This window comes from Daktulosphaira vitifoliae, unplaced genomic scaffold (assembly GCF_025091365.1).
Source record: "Daktulosphaira vitifoliae isolate Bord-2020 unplaced genomic scaffold, ASM2509136v1 Scaffold_5, whole genome shotgun sequence".
NCBI classification, from domain to species: domain Eukaryota; kingdom Metazoa; phylum Arthropoda; class Insecta; order Hemiptera; family Phylloxeridae; genus Daktulosphaira; species Daktulosphaira vitifoliae.
This window is the reverse complement of record NW_026099576.1, coordinates 19,919,314-19,944,482: the sequence shown is the minus strand read 5'-3', so window position 1 is coordinate 19,944,482 and position 25,169 is coordinate 19,919,314. Positions and strand designations below refer to the sequence as shown.

The following is a 25,169-nucleotide window of genomic DNA, read 5'->3' as shown; positions in this document are numbered from 1 at the left end:
GTTTGTTACTATAAAAAAATGCACTGGACTACAAGGAACTTTCATCAGAAGCAAAAAAATACTTTTCTAAATCAACTTTTCGCGTTGTTTTCAAAATCTGCAAGTAAACTTTTTCTATCACTTCTAATANTTTCAAATCTGCAAGTAGACTATTTCTATCACTTCTAATTTTTTATATTATTACTAATTATATATAAAATAATAATTAAAAGAAAAAAAAATTTGTTTTCAAATTATTACTGATTTGATTTTTCATATGTTAAAAATAATCAGTCCAAATTTTCAATTTTAACCTATTTTTTTCGTTCTTTAAAGTTGATGAAAAATTTTTGATAAAGATTTATGAAAGTTTAAAGTAATAAAAATTGAATATATTACCATAACTTTTAACTCAATTACAAGTTTAAAATTGACATCTAGGCCAGTCAACAAAGGAAAAATTGCGGAAAAAATTTTGTTTTTTTAAAAGTTGAATTAAAATATGTATAATGACATACTAATAGTCCTCAAGATTGGAATTGAGCTTTTTTTTTACATCCTCGCAAAAGTTCAAAAATATGAGCTTTCTTAATTTTCTCAAAAAAAAATATTTAACTTACAAAAAAAAGTTTCGTACAAAAGTTGTTTAAAAGACAATTATAAACAAAAAAATTATCGTATATTTTTTCATTTAAACAAATATTTTTCGAGTTACATTACATTTAATATGAGTACTAAAATTTATATTCCATTTTTTTTCATTTTACAGGTACTTTTTATTATGTTATACTTACATTAGACACAATGTTATAAATGCATATGTGTGTATNAAAGAAATAAGAGTTGATGTTGCTTTTGGAATAATCCACCAATTTCTCTAAATGAAACACTATCTACAGATTTGCATCGAAGCGTTTCTTATGATAGTGATTTTAATCACTGTCAGATATCATCTATACTTGTCCCATCTATGCCTTGTCTACACTGTGCCTCGACCCCACTGTGCTACGGTTTTTATTTTGTTTAATAGTACACACTTACATATATACACACTAACACAGCTTTCATTACATAGATCACTGGTTGCTGCGCAGGCGAACCCTCCCACCTCCAGTGATTCTATTTACATACATTACACTACGCACCCTGATCGGTATCAGTGCAATTAGCCGGTTCGGGTACGCACTATAATATTTAGTGCCCCTGACCCCAACAAATTTAAATAAATAAAAATACTGGTATAAGGGGCAACATACTGAATTTATTTCTATTGTCCCACCTATGCCTCGTCCACACTGTGCCTCGACCACACTGTGCTACCGTTTTTTTAATTTTTAATCTTATTAAACATATTCTTTTCATAAAAAAAACTTGAGTTTATTCTATTTAAATAGGATAAAATGGGGAACATGGCCATTTTTTTTTAATTATAGAACATTTTATGTTCTAATATTTTTTATACTTTTAAAAATATTTCTTAAGGCATAGTTAATCTATCACTCTGTATTTACAGTGTTTAGTATCATCATCAATATTTCTTCTAGTTTTTTTTCATTCGTTTTATCATTCAGGAGTGTCTTTCCTTAGTCATAAGGTAAATTTGTAACGTATGTTTAATTTTGGTACTTTTTTTTTTCATTCATGTTAATTACTTAATAAAATAAATACAGTTTGCATTTTCATTATTCCTGTTCTTTATAAATTTGTGGGAAGTATCGCATTGCACTCATAGCATCAATAGTGAATATCGTTCATGAAATTCACTTTGTTTTAATGTTCAATTATAAATCTGTTTTAGGAATCAATTTTTAGTTTTTGGCGTTTGATGGATACAGTGGATTGAGAATGTTGTTTCTGTAATGGTCAATTGTCAGTATTTAAGTTTCTGATTTGTGTTGTCCCACTATGGATAGGGCCTAGCAGTAAAAAGTCGAATGTCGCTGAGTTAAACTTCTTAAGTTATACATATTTTTTTTGTAAGTGTAAACCTAAGTTTCTCAAGGTGATAGTGTGGGTTGTACCAATCTGTTACGCCAGGTCCCTTTGGTAACATTTGTACTAGTATCATAGTAGTAGATTAAGTAGTATATATATTTTATTTTATTAACACAATTTAGTTTATTTGGGCATCAATCTACCGAATTAAAAATAATATCTCATTATTAAATTTTTTTTCCTATGTAAAATGTAACAATATTTATACTGTGGACGATACTTTTTTTTGATATTCAATTGATTAAATTGTTTAATTATTTATAATAACTATATTTGTTTGTTGGATATCTACAGCGATGAGAGGAAAAAAAGAGGATTTAACTTATTGATTGTTATTGGGGAAAACAAGAGATACATTGTTATGGAATAGGCGCAGGGGGCCATTGTGACATAGTTTTTTTGTTGTAAGTCAGTCGTGAAACGGACGTCGAATAGTAAATCCGGTGCACCTTCGCGCACTGTAAATTTTATTCGTATGTAAAATGTACAAGTAATATCTTGTAAAAATACAGCCCACAAAATTTACTAAAATAAAGTATTTTAATATAATAAAATATCGTAAGCTACCACTTATTTAATATAATTGCTCCCTTATAGAAGTAGTATAGCCAATATTTTGTTTTCAACATTAAAGTTTAAGCGAAATTATTGAGCGATTCATTTATTATGAACCATTTAATTAGTCGAAAAATAAAAATTATTTCAAGATTTTATTTTTTGATTTCTTTTTTGTACATTTTTTTCTCAATTTATCAATCATTAAGTATTTTTTGTTCATATATTATACCTTAATAAGGGTGTCGACTTTTTTTTCAAATGACAGAAACGTAATTAACTAGCTTATTTTTTATATAATGACATAATTAAGCAAATAATAAATCAATAACAACTGTTCGATCATTATTTTCAAAACTATTAAAATGTTATAGTAAAGGTTCAAAGTGAGATGTGGGTGTAGTTATTTTGATCACTAGTCATTTCTCAACCGAATTCATCATCCCGTCTAGGTAAAGAAATGTCAATAACTTTTTAAAAATTTGTCCAAAAGTTGTTATCAAACAGCCATTTTTTTAATTAGATCGTTATGTATTAAAAATTTAATCACTTATGTATGTTACCATTTGAAAAAATAAAGTGACACCCTTATAAAATAAATAGAATGAACTAAAAATACTTCATGATTGATAAGTTGGGAAATATGTGTATCTTCTAGTAATCAAATAATAAAGTGTAGAAATAATTTTCAGTTTCATTAATTAAATAGTTCATGAATTACGAATCACTCTGAATAAGTGTACAAATAGTGAGAAACAAGTCAATTGTTACCAAAAATGGGAACAGTAGAAACTCATTATCTTACTTAATCAACACCCGATATAATACTGTCAAATTTAATGAATACGTTCCACATATAACTCATACTTTTAAAGCGGACTTATTCAATTTTTATGTGTACAAGTCATATATCAATTACTCAATTAATTAAGTAAAAGTAAAATAACAAAAAAAAAAAAAAAATTATATACACTTTTTTTTAGATACAGTTAGTTATATAAGGACAAAACAACAATATTCCGAAGTAAAATGCAAAATAAATTTCAAGAGAAATTTATTTTAAACGATCGAATGTTAAAATATCTAAGACTGCATTGTGAACTTAATCCATTCAATCTGGCTACAATTCGCAATTTCAAGTTTTACCAATTGTTCTATGCTATATTATTATTAATGGAATTTATTGTAATCAATTGCTATGTGTTTATTGGTTTTTACTATGTCAAAAACGATTTTTTTTCCGTTATACAATTATTTATGATTGTATTATCCACTATTCTAATATATCTACACAACTATAGACTTTCAAAAAAATATGGTGAATTAAGAAAATTATTCAATGCAACGAGTGGCGATTTTCTATCTTCTAGTTATAAAGAAAAATGTATATTTGAAAACAACGCATTTATGTGTACTAAAATAATAAACATATTTTTTTTTATTAATTTTTTGGTTGGGTTAGTTTGGATCCTTAGTCCATTGATTGTAAAAGAATTTCTTTTAAAAAGAAGAGACGGCAGTCTGGTAATTTATCAAAACAACGTATTAAATTCATTCTTAAGTTTTATACCAATTCCGGTTTATAAGCGAATTTACCCAATTATATATATATCTGAAGTTATTGAATTAATACATATAATTTTTGATATTGTTTTTTACTATACAGTAGTTATACAATTTTGTTGGATGTTATCAGCTCAATTGAAAATAATGGCATTTAAATACGAATCATTTGGATACGAAAATATTGAATTAGGTGCGTATAAATAAATATGATTATTTCTTATTTTATTAATATTTTTTAATAACATAGAAGGAAAACATAATTTTTTTATTGCTAATAATGTTTTAAATTAATTATTTATTTTCCAAATAGGGCAGAGAAATAACTTAAATTGTATAAAAATTTTGAATCAAATATTTATGGATCACACAAAGTTAAATGCGTAAGTCGATTAAAAGATTTTTAAGTAATTTTTACATAGTGACTATATTATTGTAAATTTTTTTGTATTTATAACTTATTTTATAAATTGTTAAAATATTACATTCATTATTATCATATTTGAAATTATTTTTATTAGTTCAATTAGAAAATTTTATGAAATCATGAAACCAATTACATTGTTTACCTATGTTTGTTATTTCAATCTTTATATTGCTTTTACATATATGTGTTTTTTGGTATGTATATTTTAAATTTAGCAATTAAGTGATATTCATAATTTGATGAGAAATTTGTTTACAGAATTACTTTAAAAATGGCTGTGAAATGTCAGTTATTTTTACGAAATTATTATTAACAACATTGGTGGTGTCTATTGATTTGTTTATTATGTGCTATTATTATAGCTATCTTGAAAATCAAGTAAATTTTAACAATAATTTGATATAAATACTCCATTTTCTGAAGTTTTAAATTATTTATAAAAACAAGTTCTTATCAAAAATATACGAACAAAGTATGCCCCTCATGTAAAAGTACGAAACATTTAAGTGCAAAATGTATAATAAACAAAATTATTTTAAATAAAATTTAATAATATTTAACTAAATATTTTTCTCTGAAGATACATTTAAATGTTTTGATATAACAGTTTATTATGGATTTCTACTAAACTATACTTTATTTCGCGCTATATTATAGTTATATCAAAAATAAAGTAAAATAATATTTTTTTTTATTGATTATTTTTAGAATAAAATGGGTTTATTATTGTAATATTATCTACTTAATATAACTTTTGAATCTGTAAATCAAAAATTTAATTGAATTAGATTTTGAAATTAGACAGCACATTCAAATTACATTTTTGCTTAAATTTGATATAAATACTGAATTAATATCGTTATTAAATGTTTCAAACACTGATAATCTCTATCAGTAGTTGATAATACCCTCATTCAGGCCGATAGTTGTTAACCTTTCGTACATAGTTTATTGGTTGTATACATTTTTGTCTTCGTTGTTTTTAATGGTCAACTTTAATTTGTTTGCTTTCTTTTTCTTTTATATTGTGCACATTTGATAGAACTTTTTCGCTGCAAAATTGATTGTTTTTAACTACATTGTCTGTCTGTTATAATTTTTGCACATTTAAGTTCACAGCTAGCTCCATCATCAATCTTTGTAATTTATGCATTTATTGTATTAATTTTATACTGTTCAATCACTTTATACATTACGATCTCGTAGTTCGCTCGGTTGTCTTATTAGTATTGAACATTTGAACTTTTAGTCTAACTGATAAAGTGGTTAATCAGTATTCAATTACTTAATATGAACAATTCAATCTTTTAAAAATTATGTTATAATTGAAAGATCGAACAAACCATCTGGCTTTTTATACGGATAAATTTTATACTCTTATCCATAATGATCCCTTAATTAAACTTTTGCTTCAACAAAGTTTTGTCATAATTTGCTTAACTTAATCTTTTATAACTGTAATTTGCACAATAGGGGCCTGTGAACTCATTAGTTTCTCTGTTGCTCTATTACTTGTCAACGTCAATCCATACTTTTAATACTTTATTTTGTACCCTAATTATACCATAGTTGTCATTTAATCTTATTAATTTTTTCGTTAATGTTAACTGCACAACTAGTTCGTTAGATATTTTTGCACATTTGTCCATTGCCAAAGGCTGCACACTTGCGACAACTCTAGGTGATGGGGATTATTTTATATTGAACAATAACATCCATCTTAGCAATAGTATATGGGACTTAATACCTTTCTATATTATTTATTTTCCAGGATAAATATAAGAACATTGTGTTTACCCTTGATATGATAAATTAATTGTAAAATTGCTCATTAGTCTATATTGTAACATTTATCTACCTGACACTTCATAAACTTGCACATAATAATCTATTTTGTTCCTTATGCATTTATTTATTTTGTCCATGATCCATATTTTTAATTGTACATATAATAAAGTTGCACTATTGTTATTAATTATAATCTGGCTGTCGACTACTTTCTTTATTCTTGCTTTATGCAGACCACTCGATTGTATATAAGTTCAGATTCTGATTATTACATGTTCAGAATTGATTCAAGTAATTAACTTTAATAAATAGTTGATATACTTACTACAGGTATTCAATTTAGAGGGTAAAGTTTAGGACATAAGTATTATGAAATTTAGTCAGATTAATTTAATATAACATTTTTAATGGCATATGGTTGTAAGAGGAAATCTTTGGTTTAAAGGAATTAAAACCTAAACCTAGTGATAGACTTGTCGCACGTACTGGGTTGATCTAGTAATATTTTTATTTGCTCCCAACAAAATATGTAATATTTATAAAAAAATTTTCCAAAATTTTTTTGTTATAACAGTTGTTTTATATATTTTTATTGACAAAATGTTAATTAAACTTCTAGAAATACTCAAAGAATACTTTCTATATCCATCCATTATCTCATGTAATGGTAAAAACTAAATTTTTGTTTCAACGCTGTTGTACCAATGTCGACTGAAGATACAACTTTGTTGTATCCCTAATAACTCTATGTTTGATGTCTTTACATATCATTTGGTATATTTTTTTGTAAATCTGACACTTAACATGCCCACAGGGGGGGGATTTAAAATGACAACTTTTTTACAAAAAATTAACTTTTTCAACTTAACTTTTGAAAATGTTTCGGAAAGTCTGACACTTTTACATATATCTTAAATTAAAGATAATGTAATGTACTTTATAATGAAAAAAAAAATTTGACCTCTGGACTTGTCTTTGTGTTGAAAATGGCTAACGAATGCTATTTTTGTGTGAAATTTCTCGATTTTATATTTTACATTTTTTAACATTATGTTGCTATAACTTTTTAAAAAATGTATGGATCAATACAATTTTTTTATGAGAAATAATATTTTAGCTTCGATGCAAAGCTGAGAAGTTATTGGTTTTACTAAGATGTGTTTATTAATTAATTAATTAATTTTTTTTTTGTGTCTGTTATCACTTTTTCTCAGCTCTCACCGAANTTTTTTTTGTGTCTGTTACCACTTTTTCTCAGCTCTCACCGAACCGATTTCTTTCAATGATACGTCAAAAGATCACAAATCGTATCTAGTCGAAGACATTACCCTTAAAAATTGAAAAAAATTCCCTCGTTCCCCGTAAATGGGGGAAACCTCCAAAAAAATTACAAATTTAAAAATCGCTAATTTTAGAAATTTTAGAAATTTTTTTTACTTTAAAGTGTAATAACTTTTTCAAAATTGAACATATCAATATAATTTTTTTTTATATAGATTTATGATATCATAACCTTTCATTTGGTATATTTTTTTTTTATATGTGACTCTTTACTTGCTACTAATTTACACAGGGGGGGATTTAAAATGACAACTTTTTCACAAAAAATTAATTTTTTTAACTTAAATTTTGAAAATGTTCCGGAAGGTCTAACACTTTTATATATATCTTAAATTAAAGCTAATGTAATATACTTTATCATGAAAAAAAAAAATTTCGGACTTTATCTTATCTTCATGGTGAAAATGGCTACCGAATGCTATTTTTGTGTGAAAATTTTCGATTTTGTATTTTCCATTTTTAACTTTATTATGCTATAACTTTTTGAAAAATGTATGAATCATTACAATTTTTTTATGAGAAGTAGTATTTATATAGATCTTTCATTCGACATACTGTTTTTTTAAATCGGACCATTTCCCTAAATACAGGGGGGATTCAAAACATAAAAATGCATATAGAAAGTAGAACTTTTTCAACGTAACTTTTGAAAGTGTTCCGGAAGGTCTGACACTTTTATATATATCTTAAATTAAAGCTAATGTAATATACTTTATAATGGTAAAAAAAAATTTCGGACTTTATTTTATCTTCATGGTGAAAACAGACATTAAACTTAATAAAAAAAATACGATTTTTGTAAAAAAATTCTTTTTTATATTTTTAACTTTATAATGCTATAACTTCTCGAAAGATGTATGGATCAATATAATTCTTTTTTTTGTAGATGCATGATGTCTTTACCTATCATTTGGTATATTTTTTTTATAAATCTGACTTTTTACCTGCCTACAGGGGGGGATTCAAAATGACAACTTTTTCACAAAAAATTGACTTTTTCAACTTAAATTTTGAAAGTGTTCCGGAAAGTCTGACACTTTTATATATATCTTAAATTAAAGCTAATGTAATATACTTTATCATGGAAAAAAAAAATTTCGGACTTTATTTTATCTTCAAGGTGAAAATGGCTACCAAATGCTATTATTGTGTGAAAATTCTCAATTTTATTTTTTACATTTTTAACTTTATAAAGCTATAACTTATTGAAAAGTGTATTGATCAATATAATTTTTTTATGGGAAATACTATTTTTTAATAATCCCTTTTTCATTCGACATACTTTATCTTAATCAGGATATTAATAAGGAACTAGCAGTTTATGAAGCTTTTGGAATAATCCACCAATTTTTTAAAATTAAACACTATCTAAAGATTTGCATCGAAGCGTTTTTTTTTTATAGTGATTTTAATCACTGTCAGATATCATTATACTTGATCCAACTATGCCACGTCACCACTGTGCCGCGACCCCTCTGTTCTGGGTTTTTTTATTATTTATATTACAATACATTTAATTGTTATGATACGAGTATATACAATTATTCGTTTGTAGTAGCACATCGATTACCGATAATCAATGTGTCTACATTGCGACGCGATGGATTTATTACATGTTTTGTTCTTATTTGTTCCGTATTATCGAGTAGTGGAAATTCTCAATAGATTATTTATTTTTAAAACTTAATTGCACAGTCGGTGGCAGATTCCACATAATTTCAATTCCACAATATTATATCGATTATAACATTGCATTTAAGATAAAACGATATTTTGAAAAAAATACAAGTCCAAAAAAAAATTATAACGTTACAAGTCGAGTGGGGGTAAATATGACCCATTTCAATTTTGATGAATATTTTAAATCATACGTTTTTTTTTTCGAAGGTATTTATTTATGAAAATTGATTCAATATTACTATAAAAACAATCTTCTACATTTATATCTATGTACACCTTTTATGCAATATAATACATCCGTTTTTATTTATGTGGGGATATGCTAGACCCCCAAGCGACTGTTTAAGGGTTAAAAATCTAATACAAAGTTAATAGTATAACCATTATCAAAAATAATTAATAAAATATTCATTTCCTCGTTTAATGATAATAAATTAGGATAATACAATTATGTTATAATCATACCAAACATTATAATGTTAAATAAAATGTTTTACTTCTTGCTTTAAAGAAATATGACCATTTTACAATGCAGAGTTAAGATGGTATTAATTTTACTATGATGTATTTCATTTTTTGTATCTATTGACACTGTTTCAAAAATTGTATCCAGTTGATCCAGCCCCTAAAACTTGAAAAAATATTCCTTGTTCCCCGTAAATGAAAGAAATCATCCAGAATATTATGTTTTTAAATTGGCAAATTTAGATATCTTTACTTTTTCTAGTTTAAACTGGCATAACTTTTTTGAAATAATGGATGAATATAAACAATTTTTTTTTTTATACCTTAAATATGTTCCTTATATTATGTAAACAATTTGTTGAAAATATAACACTTTACCTGACTACAATGTCTCAAAATAACACCTTTGTAATTAACTTTTTATAAAATAAACAATTAATAAATTACCCTCTATAATATTTTTAATTAAAATTAAATATGAAAATATCATATTTATTTTGAACTCGATCATATCCCATTATTGATAAGATAATCTTGATTTGTGAATTTTTTTTGGACCGTATTACAAAAATATATTTTTGATGATATGAATATAAATCTTATAATTTTTTATTGAAAATAATTGTTATTTATAAATAAAATTAACTATTATATTAAAATAATAAGTGAAAATTTATTGCTCACTAATAATTATTCTTCATAAATTTAAGTGGTTTCTTTAATATTTATATTTTATACGATTTTATCAGATAAATGGAGTACAGTTTGCTATGTATAGTATTGATTGGACCGAGAAAAGTATAAAATTAAAAAAAATTCTCTTGTTAGCAATGAGTTTAAATAACGCGAACAGATTAAAAATGAATATTACTCCACGAAAATCGTTGAATCTAGAAGTATTTGGTTCGGTAAGTATATTATTTGGACACACCACTGAAATAGTGAAGTGTTTTTAATAATTCAATATAAAATACTTCTTATAAGATATGTAACTTGATTAATATAATAATAATAAATATATAATTACAATTATTTATTAATAATTTATTTTAGGCGTTACGCGTGTCATATTCAATTATTTCCGTCTTGGTAAAAAAAACAATTTCGAAATAAGCCAATTGGAGCAAATAAAAAATTATTTTGAAGCTATTGTGTTTTATTATATATTGAGTTAATTTTGTGTTAAATTTATAATTCAATCTTTAAATTAAGTTATAAAAAATTTGATTAGTAAGTAAGCTATGTTATTATTTTAATATTTGACAGTATAATTAAAAAACGGTAGAACAGTGGAATCGTGGCCTAGTTGTGTTTTAATTAGAAAGCTTTTATACCTTAACTTAGAATAATAGAAAGAAAAAATACTCTAATAACTTCGCAAATTTAATATTTAATAGATATATTTAAAACGAGATGAAATGTAAAATCGGTAGCACAGTGAAGTTGGGTTTTTACAATTATAATCAATTTTTATAAAATAACTGTTCCAACCATACAAATTATTTTTTTGTGGAATATAAACTATAATTATTATAGAACCTTGTTAGTACATTGTGGACGTGACATAGTTGGGACAAGTATAGGTAATATCTGACAGTGATTAAAATCACTATCATAAGAAACGCTTTAATACAAATGTGTAGATAGTGTTTAATTTTAAAAAAATGGTGGATTATTCTTAAAGTAAAATTAACTCCTATTTCATTCATTATTCCTAATCACCAGTTCTATGATTTATTAGTATAATATATGAAATGCGAACTTACNAATCTAGTAATGATGAAATGCGAACTTAAATTTAAAAGAATAATGGATAAAAAGAAGAAAATAGTGCAATGGAAAATTAAAAATCTGAGAGATGAGAAAATAAGCAAAAAATATAGTGAAGACACTAATGATATAATTATTGAAGAATCCCAAAATATTAAAGAAAGATGGCAGAACTTGAAAGATACAATTACAATGGCTGCAACGAAAACTCTAGGAAATAGCAATAATGCAGCAAGAAAGGAATGGATTACAACGGAAATAGTCAACATGATAGAGGAAAGAAGGAAATACAAGAGTTTAAACAGTATAGATGGTCAGGAAAAATACAGAGAACTGAGGAATCTAATCATTAGGAAATCGAGGGAAGCAAAAGAAAAATATTTGGAAGAAAAGTGTAATGAAATAGAAACCCTCATAAAGACAGGAAGTAGTGATGAAGCATATAAAATGGTGAAAATGTTTTTTGGTCAACATAAGCCCCGAACAGGGGGAATAGAAGATAACAACGGAAGAATGCTATATGAACAAAATGATGTAGCGAAAAGATGGAAAGAATATCTAAAAATCCTATACAAGGGGGAAACACTTAAGGATAATGAAACCAACGAATCAAACGAAGAAGATAAATCTGAAGAAGATGACGTAATAGACCCAATTATGAGAGAAAAGTTCGACAAAGCTTTGCGGAATCTGAAAAATAAAAAAGCAGCAGGAATCGATGGAATACAAGCGGAGCTTTGGAAGGAGGCGGGAGAAAAAGTTAAAAGGGAATTATTTCAAATTATCAAAGTCATATACGAAACCGGCAAATTGCCTGAAGATTACGTAAAGAGCCTAATTATTCCCATCCCAAAGAAAACAGCAGCAATGAAATGTGAAGAATACCGTACTATTAGTTTGCTATCCTATGCCTCTAAAATACTAACAAAGATTATATTCAAACGTATTGAAGGTAAAATAGAACAATCATTGACAGAAGACCAATTTGGGTTTAGAAGGAGTATGGGAACGAGAGAAGCAATATTGGCGTTAAGGATAATCATTCAAAAAAGGATTAGGAAAGACAAACAAACCCCATCACTGTGGTTTCCCCTCGTGAAATAAATTTCTTATTCATATAAAAATTCTTTATTTTGTGGTTTTTTTTTTTGTGGCTATCATTTATATTCCCAGCTTTCACTTGACTCATTTTTTTAAACGATAAATCAAATGATCACAAGTAGTATCTAGTTAAAGATATTACCCTCAAAAATTGAAAAAAATCTTTATCAAATAAAAAGTTCCTTTACCAGCTTTCTCCATATAGACAATTTTTATAACATGTTGCTATATGAATCACAAATCTAAAAAAAAATTATTTTTAGGTTCATCTGAATTTAACAATGAATTTTTACAATAATAATCAAATTTTATAAAACGCTAAATTGAGTAGATCTTTTTAACAACTTTTTTATATATTTTTAGTTAAAGTAAATCATTAAAATTAATTTCGTTCTGCATAATTCAATTGTAGAATATCTTTTTAAAGTACTTTAAATAGTAATTATAAAATTTCCCGATTGCATATTAATCTTAACCATTATACCATTTTATCAATACCATTTTTTTAATTCTCATAAAATTTTCTGATTAATGATTGAATTGAAATATTTTTTCTAATTCAAAAAGAATAAAGATAAAAATGCAAAAAATTTATTAATACATGTCGTATATGGCCAATTGCTTGGTATATACGTATATTGCATTATAATGTAATTGATAATTATCAATAAAAAATTTATAATCTATATTTTATATTACTTGTAAAAAACAAATAACTTATCTGTCATAGCATGTACACTGTTCAACACAATTTCTTATTATTTTAATAATACGTTATTTAAACTAAGACCCAAGTCGGTCTTACATGATGCGTCAAAAACGACTCGAAGTTTTGTGATTGTGCTGTTATTATTTATGACAGTATGATGATAAATAATGATAGTAAATAACAACAGCGCATCTCCTTTTTATTTCTCTCCTGATCAGGCACAAGTTCCATGTGTTCCACAATGTTTTGCCCGCATATTGGCATTTGATTGTAGATGCCGTTCTAACGATAAAAATCGTCTTTTTGCTGTTTTATATAAGTTATCTAATTGAATGACGTTACTTTTGAATGGCAACTATATCATGAACCGTCCATGTTCATCACGTTAAACCGTCCAATCAAAATATTTTTTGCTGTGTACTCTTCTAAACGCAAAAACTTACTAAGTATAAGTTCTAGTGACAATTCGGCAACATAATTGACTGTAAAGAATACATCGAATACCTCCGTTTATGGCTTGTACTACTGAGTCGCTTATTCTTCAATGAACCAGCAGCAACCAGGTTGTCGCTTTATTTTCCCTGTACACATCAAATCGTAGAAGTGACTTGCTCCGATTAATAAGTTGATTTTCTGTGGCACGGTAAAGCGCGGATCTATAGACTTAGGAATAACGCAGTTACCATTTAGCCGAACTTCGGTAACGTACTCGTAATGTGCTAAGCTATTAATCATAACGTTATGAAATAATAATTTAAACGTGAGTTGGCTGTAATGATTACCCGGTATTTAATATTTTTTTGATCCACCAATCCCTTAAACACTTTGGTCGACATAACTTATCGGTAACCATAAAATCTGTGCTATACTTTTGGTTATAAAGTTACTTTGTGACGCAGAGTCCAGTAAGACGCGACACTGCTTCCAATCACCACGATTACCTTTGACCAGAATAATTGTTGTTGATAATAATATCGACGTAGCAACCGGTAAGCTTGCATATTCACTAACTATTGCTAATTCACTTTGAATTATTTGTTCTGATTCACTATTTTTCGAATTTTCCGTTACACTTGGTGCTGAGTTGAACTCTGTCTGATCGTTCCGTGAACTTAAGTGTAAAAGTGTATTATGTTTCTTGCCACACTTAAAACAGCCGCGAGACAAGCATTTTTTTAGGGCCTGTCTGTATACAATTCCTGCATAAATTTCGTTTACTAATGTGTTTAATGCGTTTAAACTACCGATAATGATAAAAGACTAGGGCATCTATTTGCCTGGCAACTAAAGCATATTTTGTCCGTACTTGTAACCGCATTAGCAATTTTACGTACCATAAGTTTTTTAATATATTGACTACGAGTAACTTGTACTGTAGTGTTACTATAGCTAATTGTTTTAGACGATTCAATTGATTCTATTATTTTACACAACTAAATTGATTGTACTCTTTTTCATTAAATTTCAAATTACAAAAATTGAAAAAAAAATCAATAAATTGTATATATAATCTTTTATAGTTTATTCATTTCATCAACTAGTAGTTGAATACTTATAAATTAAGATTTTATTACAAAATTATAGTTACCTATTGAAAAACGACAAATTTAAATATTTTTTTAGAACAGTAATCGTTAGTAATCTTACCAGTGTAATTTTGTTAACATATTTTAAAGCATGAATGTGTTGAAACTTTCATAGATTGTCATATTATTTGAAAAGCTTGAGGATTTATCCATGTCTGCAGTTGAATTCAGACGTTTCGGACTCATTGCAGAGTTCATCTTCGGAGCGATAGTTACTGCTCGGTGGCTGAAACTATACTGGCGGCTTATCTTGTTATCAGTCTGTATTTATACGTTGGTTGTTTATCATATCTGTTTATGACTCATGTTGTTTACGGTATCTTGTTATTGCTGATGTTTTTGTTGACGACTTTGTTTTTGATTATTGTTGTTGTTTTTGACATTCTTGGCATTTTAGTCTTCCTTTTCTGCACCGACAGTTTTCCATTACGTTGATAGTAACTTTTTCTTGTATTGAACTGTTTTCAGTGTTGTTAGTTGATTTTATTTTTGTCTGGTGTATGATGGGTAACCAAGTTTTGTTTATTTTCCATCCGTCTTCTCTGTTGAAATTCTGTGGACATTTTTACTAGTATTTTTATATTAACATTTTTCTCTGATGGAGGAATAACTATAAAATTTGATAAAACGCTTTCAATCGCATCTCTATGATACTTATAGTTGGGATGATAGAATTTTTAAAGTTTTAGTTCTTTTTTTGGAAATATTACGTCATATTTTACTTAAGTTTATCCTACCTTACTACTATTTTTTTTTTTTGAAGTATAATTACTTATAGATTTTAATGTATTTAATCAATTGAAACCATTCCAATCAACAATCAAATGATTTATTGTACCTTCCCAAACATTTTTTTGTGTGTTTTACTTATCATCCTGATGTCATATTACATTTAACGTACACAAATTATTATACACTAAGTTGCCATTTTTGATATTTTAGTTGTCTTTATATATCAGTAAAATCTTTTTAATTAAGCTAAAACTTAAATTTTGCAAATTTTATAGTACCCGAGCACTATCCATAGGAACGCACATCTAAATGTTTATTATTTCTCCATTAAATTTTAAGTTAATTGGGATTTACTTTATATGGTTTCAATTTTAACTAGTTGATATTAATAAAACTGAACCAACCAACGCATCCTACGTTATTCATGTAATTCTTTTCTATTTAAATAGCACCTTATGTAATTTCTTATAGATAAATAAAACTTATTAAATTATTTATAGTTGCTATTTGTTTCGATAGCTAGTTAAATAATTAAATCATAAAAAACATAAATTAGAGCATCAAATAATTCACTAATTGAAGGATGCATGCGAGCGTAGACTGTAGAATTTAATAGCGTCGGACTCTTAGTTGTATTTTTAGGTGCTCCTGAATAAGAAAGTACAAACACCAAGAGTTTTCCTTTCACACTCCTAATGATGTCCTATAGGAATTCTCAAGTGGGACTCCTAAAGAAGCTTATATCTTGAACCTTATTGTACCTTATCTTATTATCTTGTTTTAACTTCTGCCATCCTTATTTACTATGTTTCCCATGTATGCGAACTCTTCTACTTGCTTTATTTCTTGGTTTTTTTGCAGATGTATTCTTGTCGTAATATTATTGCTCCTGCTGCATACGAGAACTTTGGTCTTTTTCGTTTTTATTTTCATGCTCAGTTCATTGAGCAGAGTTTCTTCCATACACCTCAGCATCCTTTGCAATTATTCTTCATAGTACCTGGTTTTATTTAAATAACTAATAAAATTATACAAAAATAAAAAAAATTTAGGAGTTATTTAAATAAAAACAAGGTGAAAAACTCTTCCCTATATATCGTTAAATTGTAACTACAACGGGCATTCAACCATCCGATGGATTATTAGGAATTACATGTCATTCTAACTCTTTTATTGGGTTGTAAGTCCAATAACAGGGTCTATATGACTGTTGTAGCCTATCAAATAGGAAACCACGACAACCCCTGAGTGAAACTCTAATCATGCACTTATTGAATCCATTGAGCGAGACTTCGTCTAAGCTCATCATATCCAGCAGGAATTCCTCGACACCAATCCTTTCTGATTCTATCGGGGTTGAACCACTAACTTATCGACGGCTTCGTGCTATCCGAGCAGAATAATACACTATACATAAACATACACGCGTCAGTCAATATTACTACACTAGTTTCTAATCATTTCAATAAATTAGCAAAAGTGATAACAAAATGCTATCACCTGTTAGCATTACCATCAATTCAAATAACACTAATAATACTGAAAGCAGTACATATATGCTTAAAATAATAAACAATTTCTAAAGAATTCTGCTGAATTTATGCAGTTTAAAATATCTAAATTAGATTTAACGTTAATTTACTAGCGGTCTACGTGAGATATTGTAAGTTATTAGCATTTTCTTGTAAAACGAATGATCTTTAAACACCGGAATTTTCCATGTTATAGGACACTAAAAGCCCCATATTACACCCGCGTACTAATTTGTAATCCTTCATATACTAGTAGGTGAAGACAAATTTCACCTAACTTGAAATGTCCTTGAAAATTCAATTTTTTTTGAGATTTTCTTTCAATTGACATATTTTTAGCTTCGATTCGAAGCTAAGAAGGTATTAATTTTACTATGATGTGGTTTTTTTATCTGACATTCGGTTTTCTCTAGTTTCACTGAACCGATTTATATCTCTCTGTTGTGAACCCAGTGTGGTACGTTAAATAAATAATTATTAGGTATTTAAATTAGCTATACTCTTTACACTTTTGTTACAATAAATAACATCACATAAATTAAAGATTTGGTGATGAGCCGAACTACTCTCATTTGCCTGGTGTATGAACATTTATTACTATGTTTTTACCACTTATATTATACACGTTATATTTTTATTTAGTTACGGTTTATTTGTTAAACGAGTAACATGCATGTTCCGCTTTATAGTGTCTAATTTGAGTGTATTGTTGACTAATACACGCAAATAAAGTAAATGAAAATATATATATATATATTTTTTTAATTTCCCTAATGTATTTTTATTGAGACGATCATGAATTTTCATCAATACAATTCAATGTTTATCAAAATTATAAATATATGATTATACTAATTAATATATATATACTAATACAACATGAATAGGATTACCAATATTTTTATCAAAATTAAATTTTTTACAATGTGCCACGTATACATTACTTATAATATACGTTGATTATAATATAATAATATAATAATAATAATAGGATCTACACTTCCAGTGAAGTTATATTAAAATTGTTATGTTTATATAATATATAAATTTATAAATTATATAATATAAGTTATATTTAAGTAAATATTTAAATTGTAAAATAAGTATTTATAAAATTAAACTAAGCCATATGGCTTGATGCGTTTTAAACGTCTTAGGTCATTGGACTTGTCCAATAGTTGGATTGCCGCTATATTTTCAGGGTTTTCCAAGTTCGTTATATGCTTACGTGCAAATCGAATGATATCATCTATTACAGTTGGCAACATCATATCAGGATGAATTACATTAAATCATTTCTATCAAATCTGTAAGTCCCGACGATTGTACGAATTGTGATACCTGCATATTTGATCTGATCCACTTGTTTTCCGTTTATTTTGAATCCCATTGAAATTCAAAGGCATATTTGTTCCACTATTTCGACACATTTTCCATTAATGTATTTTAATACGCTTTTATTAACACATTAAGGGCCGTAGCGGCCTCTCCCAAAGGAGGAGGTTTCTTAGCCATTTATTAAGTATAAATATAACATTTATACAATTTATTATTGATATACTATAAAACAATAAATAATGCAATCGATGATAATCCGTTTAAACACAGTTAAGAGTTTTTAAATATCAATTTAAGTATAATAAGTGAAACTATAATTTAAAGTGCTTGATGCAACAATTAAGTAAGTTTGACTGCCTCAGAAAATAATTTTTTGTTATTTTTTATTTTGCTACGCAATTTAGTACAAAATCGAGTTCTATATGTTCTATTATTTGTAAAGATATTTAATTTAAAAAAAAAAATTTTACTATTGTTAAAAGTTAACCAAAGAAAAATTAATATATATATACTACAAAAGCTTCAAAATAAATTTTTATTTGCTCCAATCTGCTTATTTCGAAAATGTTTTTTTTACCAAGAGGGAAACAATTGAATATGACACACGAAACGCCTAAAATAAATTATTAATAAATAATTGTAATTATATATTTATTAATATTATATTAATCAAGTTACATACTTTATAAGAAGTATTTTATATTGAATTATTAAAAACACTTCTCTATTTCAGTGGTGTGTCCAAATAATATACTTACCGAACCAAATACTTCTAGATTCAACGATTTTCGTGGAGTAATATTCATTTTTAATCTGTTCGCGTTATTTAAACTCATAGCCAACAAGAGATTTTTTTTTAATTTTATACTTTTCTCGGTCCAATCAATACTATACATAGCAAACTGTACTCCATTTATCTGATAAAATCGTATAAAATATAAATATTAATATAGAAATCACTTAAATTTATAGAGAATCCCAAACAGCAATTATAAAAAATAATGTTATAAAAATATTTTTATAACATTATCGTAAAACAATGCTGTCTGGGATAATTATTAATGAAGTAATACTTTTTTATATAAATAAAATCATATGAATACGCCGTTGTTTATTTTATATTTTAAATATACTCTATCCAACTATAAAACTAAGGATTGTCGTTAACAAATTTTGAACCAGTATTCTAAATCTATTAATATTTTTAAAAACTGGTGCAAACAAAATTTAAACAATTTTCCTCTTTAACAAATAAAAAGTTGTTTAATCTACTTTCTCCATATAGACAATTAAAATACTTCATTTCTAATGTTTTGAAAGTACTTATTGTCGAATTAGGTTTGATATAATAATAGTTTTCAACTACAGAGTTGAATAATCTTACTTTGTTATTAATTTTTGAAATCTTTTTATGAGTTCCACAACTAGTCTATAATATTCCAAATTTTTTAGTAACATATTACTGTATAAATCATTTTTCAAAAAATGAGTTTAGGTTTCAAATAAATTTAATAATAGATTTTTACAATTATAATAAATTTTTATAAAATAACTGTTCCAATCATACACATTATTTTTTTGTGGAATATACACTACAGTTATTATAGTACCTTGTTAATACAGTGTAGATGTAGCATAGTTGGGATATGTATAGATGATATCTGCAGTAGTTAAAATCACTATTATAAGAAAGGCTTAAATGCAAATTTATAGATAGTGTTTAATTTTTAGAAGGATTTGTTGAATTATTTTAAAAGAAACATCAACTTCTATTTTATAATTTATATCCAGATTAGTAGTTCTTTAATTTATAAGTATAATATATGAATAAATGTATATAATAGTAATTAAATTTAGTATGAAATTGATATTCAATAAGTTAGTATTGTAATTTTTACGGAGAAATTATAAAGTAGTTGTATGTTTCGTTATATTTTTGGCAAACGTGTAGATAAATTAAAGGGCTTAATGCAAAACTTTTCAGAAAATAATTTTTTGTTAATTTTGAATAAGTACATTGATCTACAAGGAATTTTAATCAAAGACCAGATCATACTTTTCTAAACACAATTTTTGCCGATTTCAAATCTGTAATTAGATATTTTCTATCACCACTAATTTTTTATTACTAATTTTATTACTTATTAGGAAAAAATGAGTATTTATAAAAAAAAATAAATTGTGTTTTATAATTAATATTGTGACGTAAAAATTGATCTATCATTATTAGTATTATTTAATACATGCTAAGTTAATTAAATTAGCTCAGCAATTAGTAATGCGGTGTTATTGTCTAAGTGGTGTTAATTTTTTTAAAACTAATTTTGAACATTAAAATTCAGTAATAATTTAATTAAATGGTCCTTAGTAATTTAGTCGCACAATCCCTTCTCATACATTTCTCTTGTTGTACAATCATTATCAACATTTCAAACAAATTATCTTCATGATAAGAAGTCGCCCAGCTGACAACTACAGTAACTGAAAACAATGTAAACCATGTATGCACTGATATCGGCATTGTTTCCCTTTCCGGTTATTGTGTGTTGTCACTGTCAAGTGGTCTGGCCGTTTTGTTTCAAATGTTTTTGGCCTGGTCATGAAATCATTTTCTCTAGCCATCATTATTTTTATCACTAAGTACATTTACATTTTAATGGCTGCTGAAATTCTACTTTTACACCCTCCTAGCCCTAGGTCCAATCTTTCATAGAAAATGCAGTAGTGTCATAAGGTATTATTTTTACTCATACTTGTTTTCTTTTATTGTTCTTTATATTATTAAATAATTTGTAATAAATTTTAACCATAACTTGAAATATGTTTTATTACAGAATCTTTAATCTTAATTTATTTTGTACATTTATAATTTGTGAACGACACTATCTAATTGTACTTCGGGCATAAACATTTGATTTAAATTTAAATTTGTTTTTAGTTATTTTCAATTGCATAAAATAGAACATCATTACCTGTCTACAAGGGGGATTAAAAATAACAACTTTTCCAACTTAACTTTTGAAAGAGTTCGGGAAAGTCTGACACTTTTATATATATCTTAAATTAAAGCTAATGTAATAAACTTTATCATGGAAAAAAATTGTGCACTTTATTTTGTTTTCATGATAAAATAGATACTAAATGCTATTATTGTGTGAAAATTCTCGATTTTATATTTTACACTTTTAACTTTATAATACTATAACTTTTTGAAAAATTACAATTTTTTTTAGAAGTAGAATTTATATACATCTTTCATTCGACATACTTTTTTTATAAAATAATACCATTTCCCTTTATATATTTATTCATATATTACACTTATAAATCATAAAACTTGTTATCAGGATATCAATAAGGAAATAGAAGTTAATGTTTTTTTTGGAATAATCCATGCATTTTTTTAAATTAAACACTATCTACAGATTTGCATCAAAGCGTTTATTATGATAGTGATTTTAATCACTGTCAGATATCATCTATACTTGACCCTGTAATGAATCAAAATAGAAGTTTCGAGATTATCGAGAAACTTCTAGAATAATCTTTACACAAATAATTATCAATTTTAAAAACTTTTCTGACCGACTATTATTTTATTACTTTTTACTAATACATCGTTCATTTGGAGCGATGTTTACATTAATGTCCATCTTTTTAATTACCATAAGCGTATCTGTGGCGCCGAACAGACTGCAAGATTAAATAGTTAAATTTTTAAGAAAAACTAGCCTCCCTTCATCACCTTACCAACTAGTTTAATATAAAAGGGCTAGTAAAATTAGTACAGACTCTCTCTTGCAACACTCTCTCTCTCTCTCTCGTACACTCCTTCACTTGCATACTCTCATTTTCATGTTAAAAGTTAATAATGTAAAATTTATGTTACTTTTGTTAATCTTAATTATAAAACTTATATACATTTGTTAAAATAATTAATTAAAAATTATAGAAATAAATTCAGTATGTTGCCCCTTATACCAGTATTTTTATTTATTTAAATTTGTTGGGGTCAGGGGTACTAAATATTATAGTGCGTACCCGAACCGGCTAATTGCACTGATACCGATCAGGGTGCGTAGTGTAATGTATGTAAATAGAATCACTGGAGGTGGGAGGGTTCGCCTGCGCAGCAACCAGTGATCTATGTAATGAAAGCTGTGTTAGTGTGTATATATGTAAGTGTGTACTATTAAACAAAATNTTTAATAAGTTTAATTTCTTATGTCTTATGACCTTTATTCTATGTCAATTAAATTATATAATATTCATGAAAGTCAATATATTCTCCTAATAAGATATTTTAAAATAAAATAAAATTCAAAACCTAGAATTTTAATAGAAAAACAGCATATTATTGAATACGGTAGCCATTTGCGCATAGAACATAGGTCGTCGGGACAAATTTTTTTTTTTCATTTTATAGTACATAAAATAAGCTTTAATTTTATATATGTTTAAAGGACGCAGTATTTCCGGAACATTTTCAAAAATTAAGTTGAAAAAGTTAGTTTTTGTAAAAAAGTTACTATTTTAAATCCCCCCAGTGAGCAGAATAAGTGTTAGATTTTCAAAAAAAAATGATATCAAACAAAAGGTAATATCTAAGGTTTTAGTTTAAAAAAAAATTATGTTGATTTGTTGATTTTTGAAAAAGTTNTACAAAAAAATATTATTTTTATTTGTTCATTTTTGAAAAAGTTATGGCAGTTTTAAGTACAAAAAAACATCCCGATAAAAGGTAATTTTTATCGCAAACATTACATTTTTTTTTAATTTTCGACAGCCATTTGCACATAGAAGATAAAATGTCGGGACAAATTTTTGTTTTCATTTTTATAGTACATAAAAAAAGCTTTAATTTGATATATGTTTAAAGGACGCAGTATTTCCGGAACATTTTCAAAAGTTCAGTTGAAAAAGATATATGTTTTTTACAATATTTCAAGTTTTGAACATCCCCTATATAAGGAGAAATTGTCCAATTTTAATAAAAAGTATGTCAAATAAAAGATGTATTTATAATGTATTTAGAAAAAAAAATTGTGCTGATACATTCATTTATCAAAAAGTTATAGCATTTTTAAGTTGAAAATTTAAAATCGAAAATCGAAAATTTTAACACAAAAATAGTGTTTTTTTAACTACGGCAGCCGTTTAAATGTAGAAAAAAAAGTGTCGGGACAAATTTTTTTTTTTCATTTTGTAGTACATAAAATAAGCTTTAATTTGATATATGTTTAAAGGACGCAGTATTTCCGGAACATTTTCAAAAATTAAGTTGAAAAAGTTATTTTTTGTAAAAAAGTTACTATTTTAAATCCTCCCAGTGAGCAGAATAAGTGTTAGATTTTCAAAAAAAATTATATCAAATGAAAGGGAAATATCTAAGGTTTCAATACAAAAAAATATTATTTTTATTTGTTCATTTTTGAAAAAGTTATGGCAGTTTTAAGTACAAAAAACATCCCGATAAAATGTAATTTTTATCGCAAACATTACATTTTTTTTTAAATTTTCGACAGCCATTTGCACATAGAAGATAAGATGTCGGGACAAATTTTTTTTTTTCATTTGATAGTATATAACATAACCTTTGATTTGATATATGTTTAAAGGACGCAGTATTTCCGGAACATTTTCAAAAGTTCAGTTGAAAAAGATCTATGTTTTTTACAATATTTTAAGTTTTGAACGCCCCCTATATAAGGGGAAATTGTCCAATTTTAATAAAAAGTATGTCAAATGAAAGATGTACTTATAATGTATTTAGAAAAAAAAAATTTGTGCTGATATATACATTTTTCAAAAAGTTATAGCATTTTTAAGTTTGAAAATTTAAAATCGAAAATCGAAAATTTTAACAAAAAATAGTGTTTTTTTAACTACGGCAGCCGTTTAAATGTAGAAAAAAAAGTGTCGGGACAAATTTTTTTTTTTCATTTTGTAGTACATAAAATAAGCTTTAATTTGATATATGTTTAAAGGACGCAGTCTTTCCGGAACATTTTCAAAAATTAAGTTGAAAAAATTAATTTTTGTAAAAAAGTTGCTATTTTAAATCCCCCCCAATGAGCAGGTTAAGTGTTAGATTTTCAAAAAAATGATATCAAATGAAAGGAAAATATCTAAGGTTTTAGTATAAAAAAAAATTATGTGATTTGTTGATTTTTCAAAACTTTAAGGAAGTTTTAAGAAAAAAGTGAAAAAATTTCGAAAATTACCGATTTTTAAATTTGTAATTTTTTTGCATATTTCCCCCTNAAATTAGCGATTTTTAAATTTGTAATTTTTTTGGATATTTCCCCCATTTGCGGGGAACGAGGGAATTTTTTTCAATTTTTAAGGGTAATGTCTCCAACTAGATACGATTTGTGATCTTTTGACGTATTTTTGAAAGAAATCGGTACAGTGAGAGCTGAGTAAAAGTGGTAACAGACATAAAAAACCCAGCACAGTGGAGACGCGGCATAGTGGGGACGTTGCATAGTTGGGTCCAGTATAGATTTAATCTGACAGTGATTAAAATCACTATCATAAGAAACGCTTCGATGCAAATCAGTAGATAGTGTTTAATTCTAAGAAATTGGTGGATAATTACAAAAGCT

At 26.4% G+C, this 25,169-nt stretch overlaps 2 protein-coding genes and 1 long non-coding RNA gene across 5 annotated transcripts in view; 2 read left to right on the top strand and 1 right to left on the bottom strand.

The window, feature by feature from the left end:
• The window catches only part of LOC126907357 (odorant receptor 46a-like), a 26,875-nt gene extending 15,825 nt beyond the window's left edge, over positions 1-11,050 (top strand). For 2 of the 3 annotated variants that reach the window (XM_050688575.1, XM_050688576.1), the window contains 7 exons: positions 1,778-1,955; positions 4,196-4,285; positions 4,406-4,475; positions 4,614-4,713; positions 4,778-4,897; positions 10,543-10,701; positions 10,847-11,050. In XM_050688575.1, the coding sequence (XP_050544532.1) occupies positions 4,216-4,285; positions 4,406-4,475; positions 4,614-4,713; positions 4,778-4,897; positions 10,543-10,701; positions 10,847-10,906 (579 nt within the window). In that variant the 5' untranslated portion in view covers positions 1,778-1,955; positions 4,196-4,215 and the 3' untranslated portion in view covers positions 10,907-11,050. The remainder of the gene's footprint in view (positions 1-1,777; positions 1,956-4,195; positions 4,286-4,405; positions 4,476-4,613; positions 4,714-4,777; positions 4,898-10,542; positions 10,702-10,846) is intronic. The other variant, XM_050688577.1, reaches the window with a different exon arrangement.
• The window catches only part of LOC126907346 (trace amine-associated receptor 1), a 326,541-nt gene that overhangs the window by 81,844 nt on the left and 219,528 nt on the right, over positions 1-25,169 (top strand). The window lies entirely within an intron of this gene.
• LOC126907361 (uncharacterized) overlaps positions 18,158-25,169 on the bottom strand; it is an 11,301-nt gene continuing 4,289 nt past the window's right edge. The window contains exons 2-3 of the long non-coding RNA XR_007704491.1: positions 19,320-19,478; positions 18,158-19,174 (exon numbers count right to left, since the gene is read on the bottom strand). This is a non-coding gene — a long non-coding RNA (uncharacterized LOC126907361). The remainder of the gene's footprint in view (positions 19,175-19,319; positions 19,479-25,169) is intronic.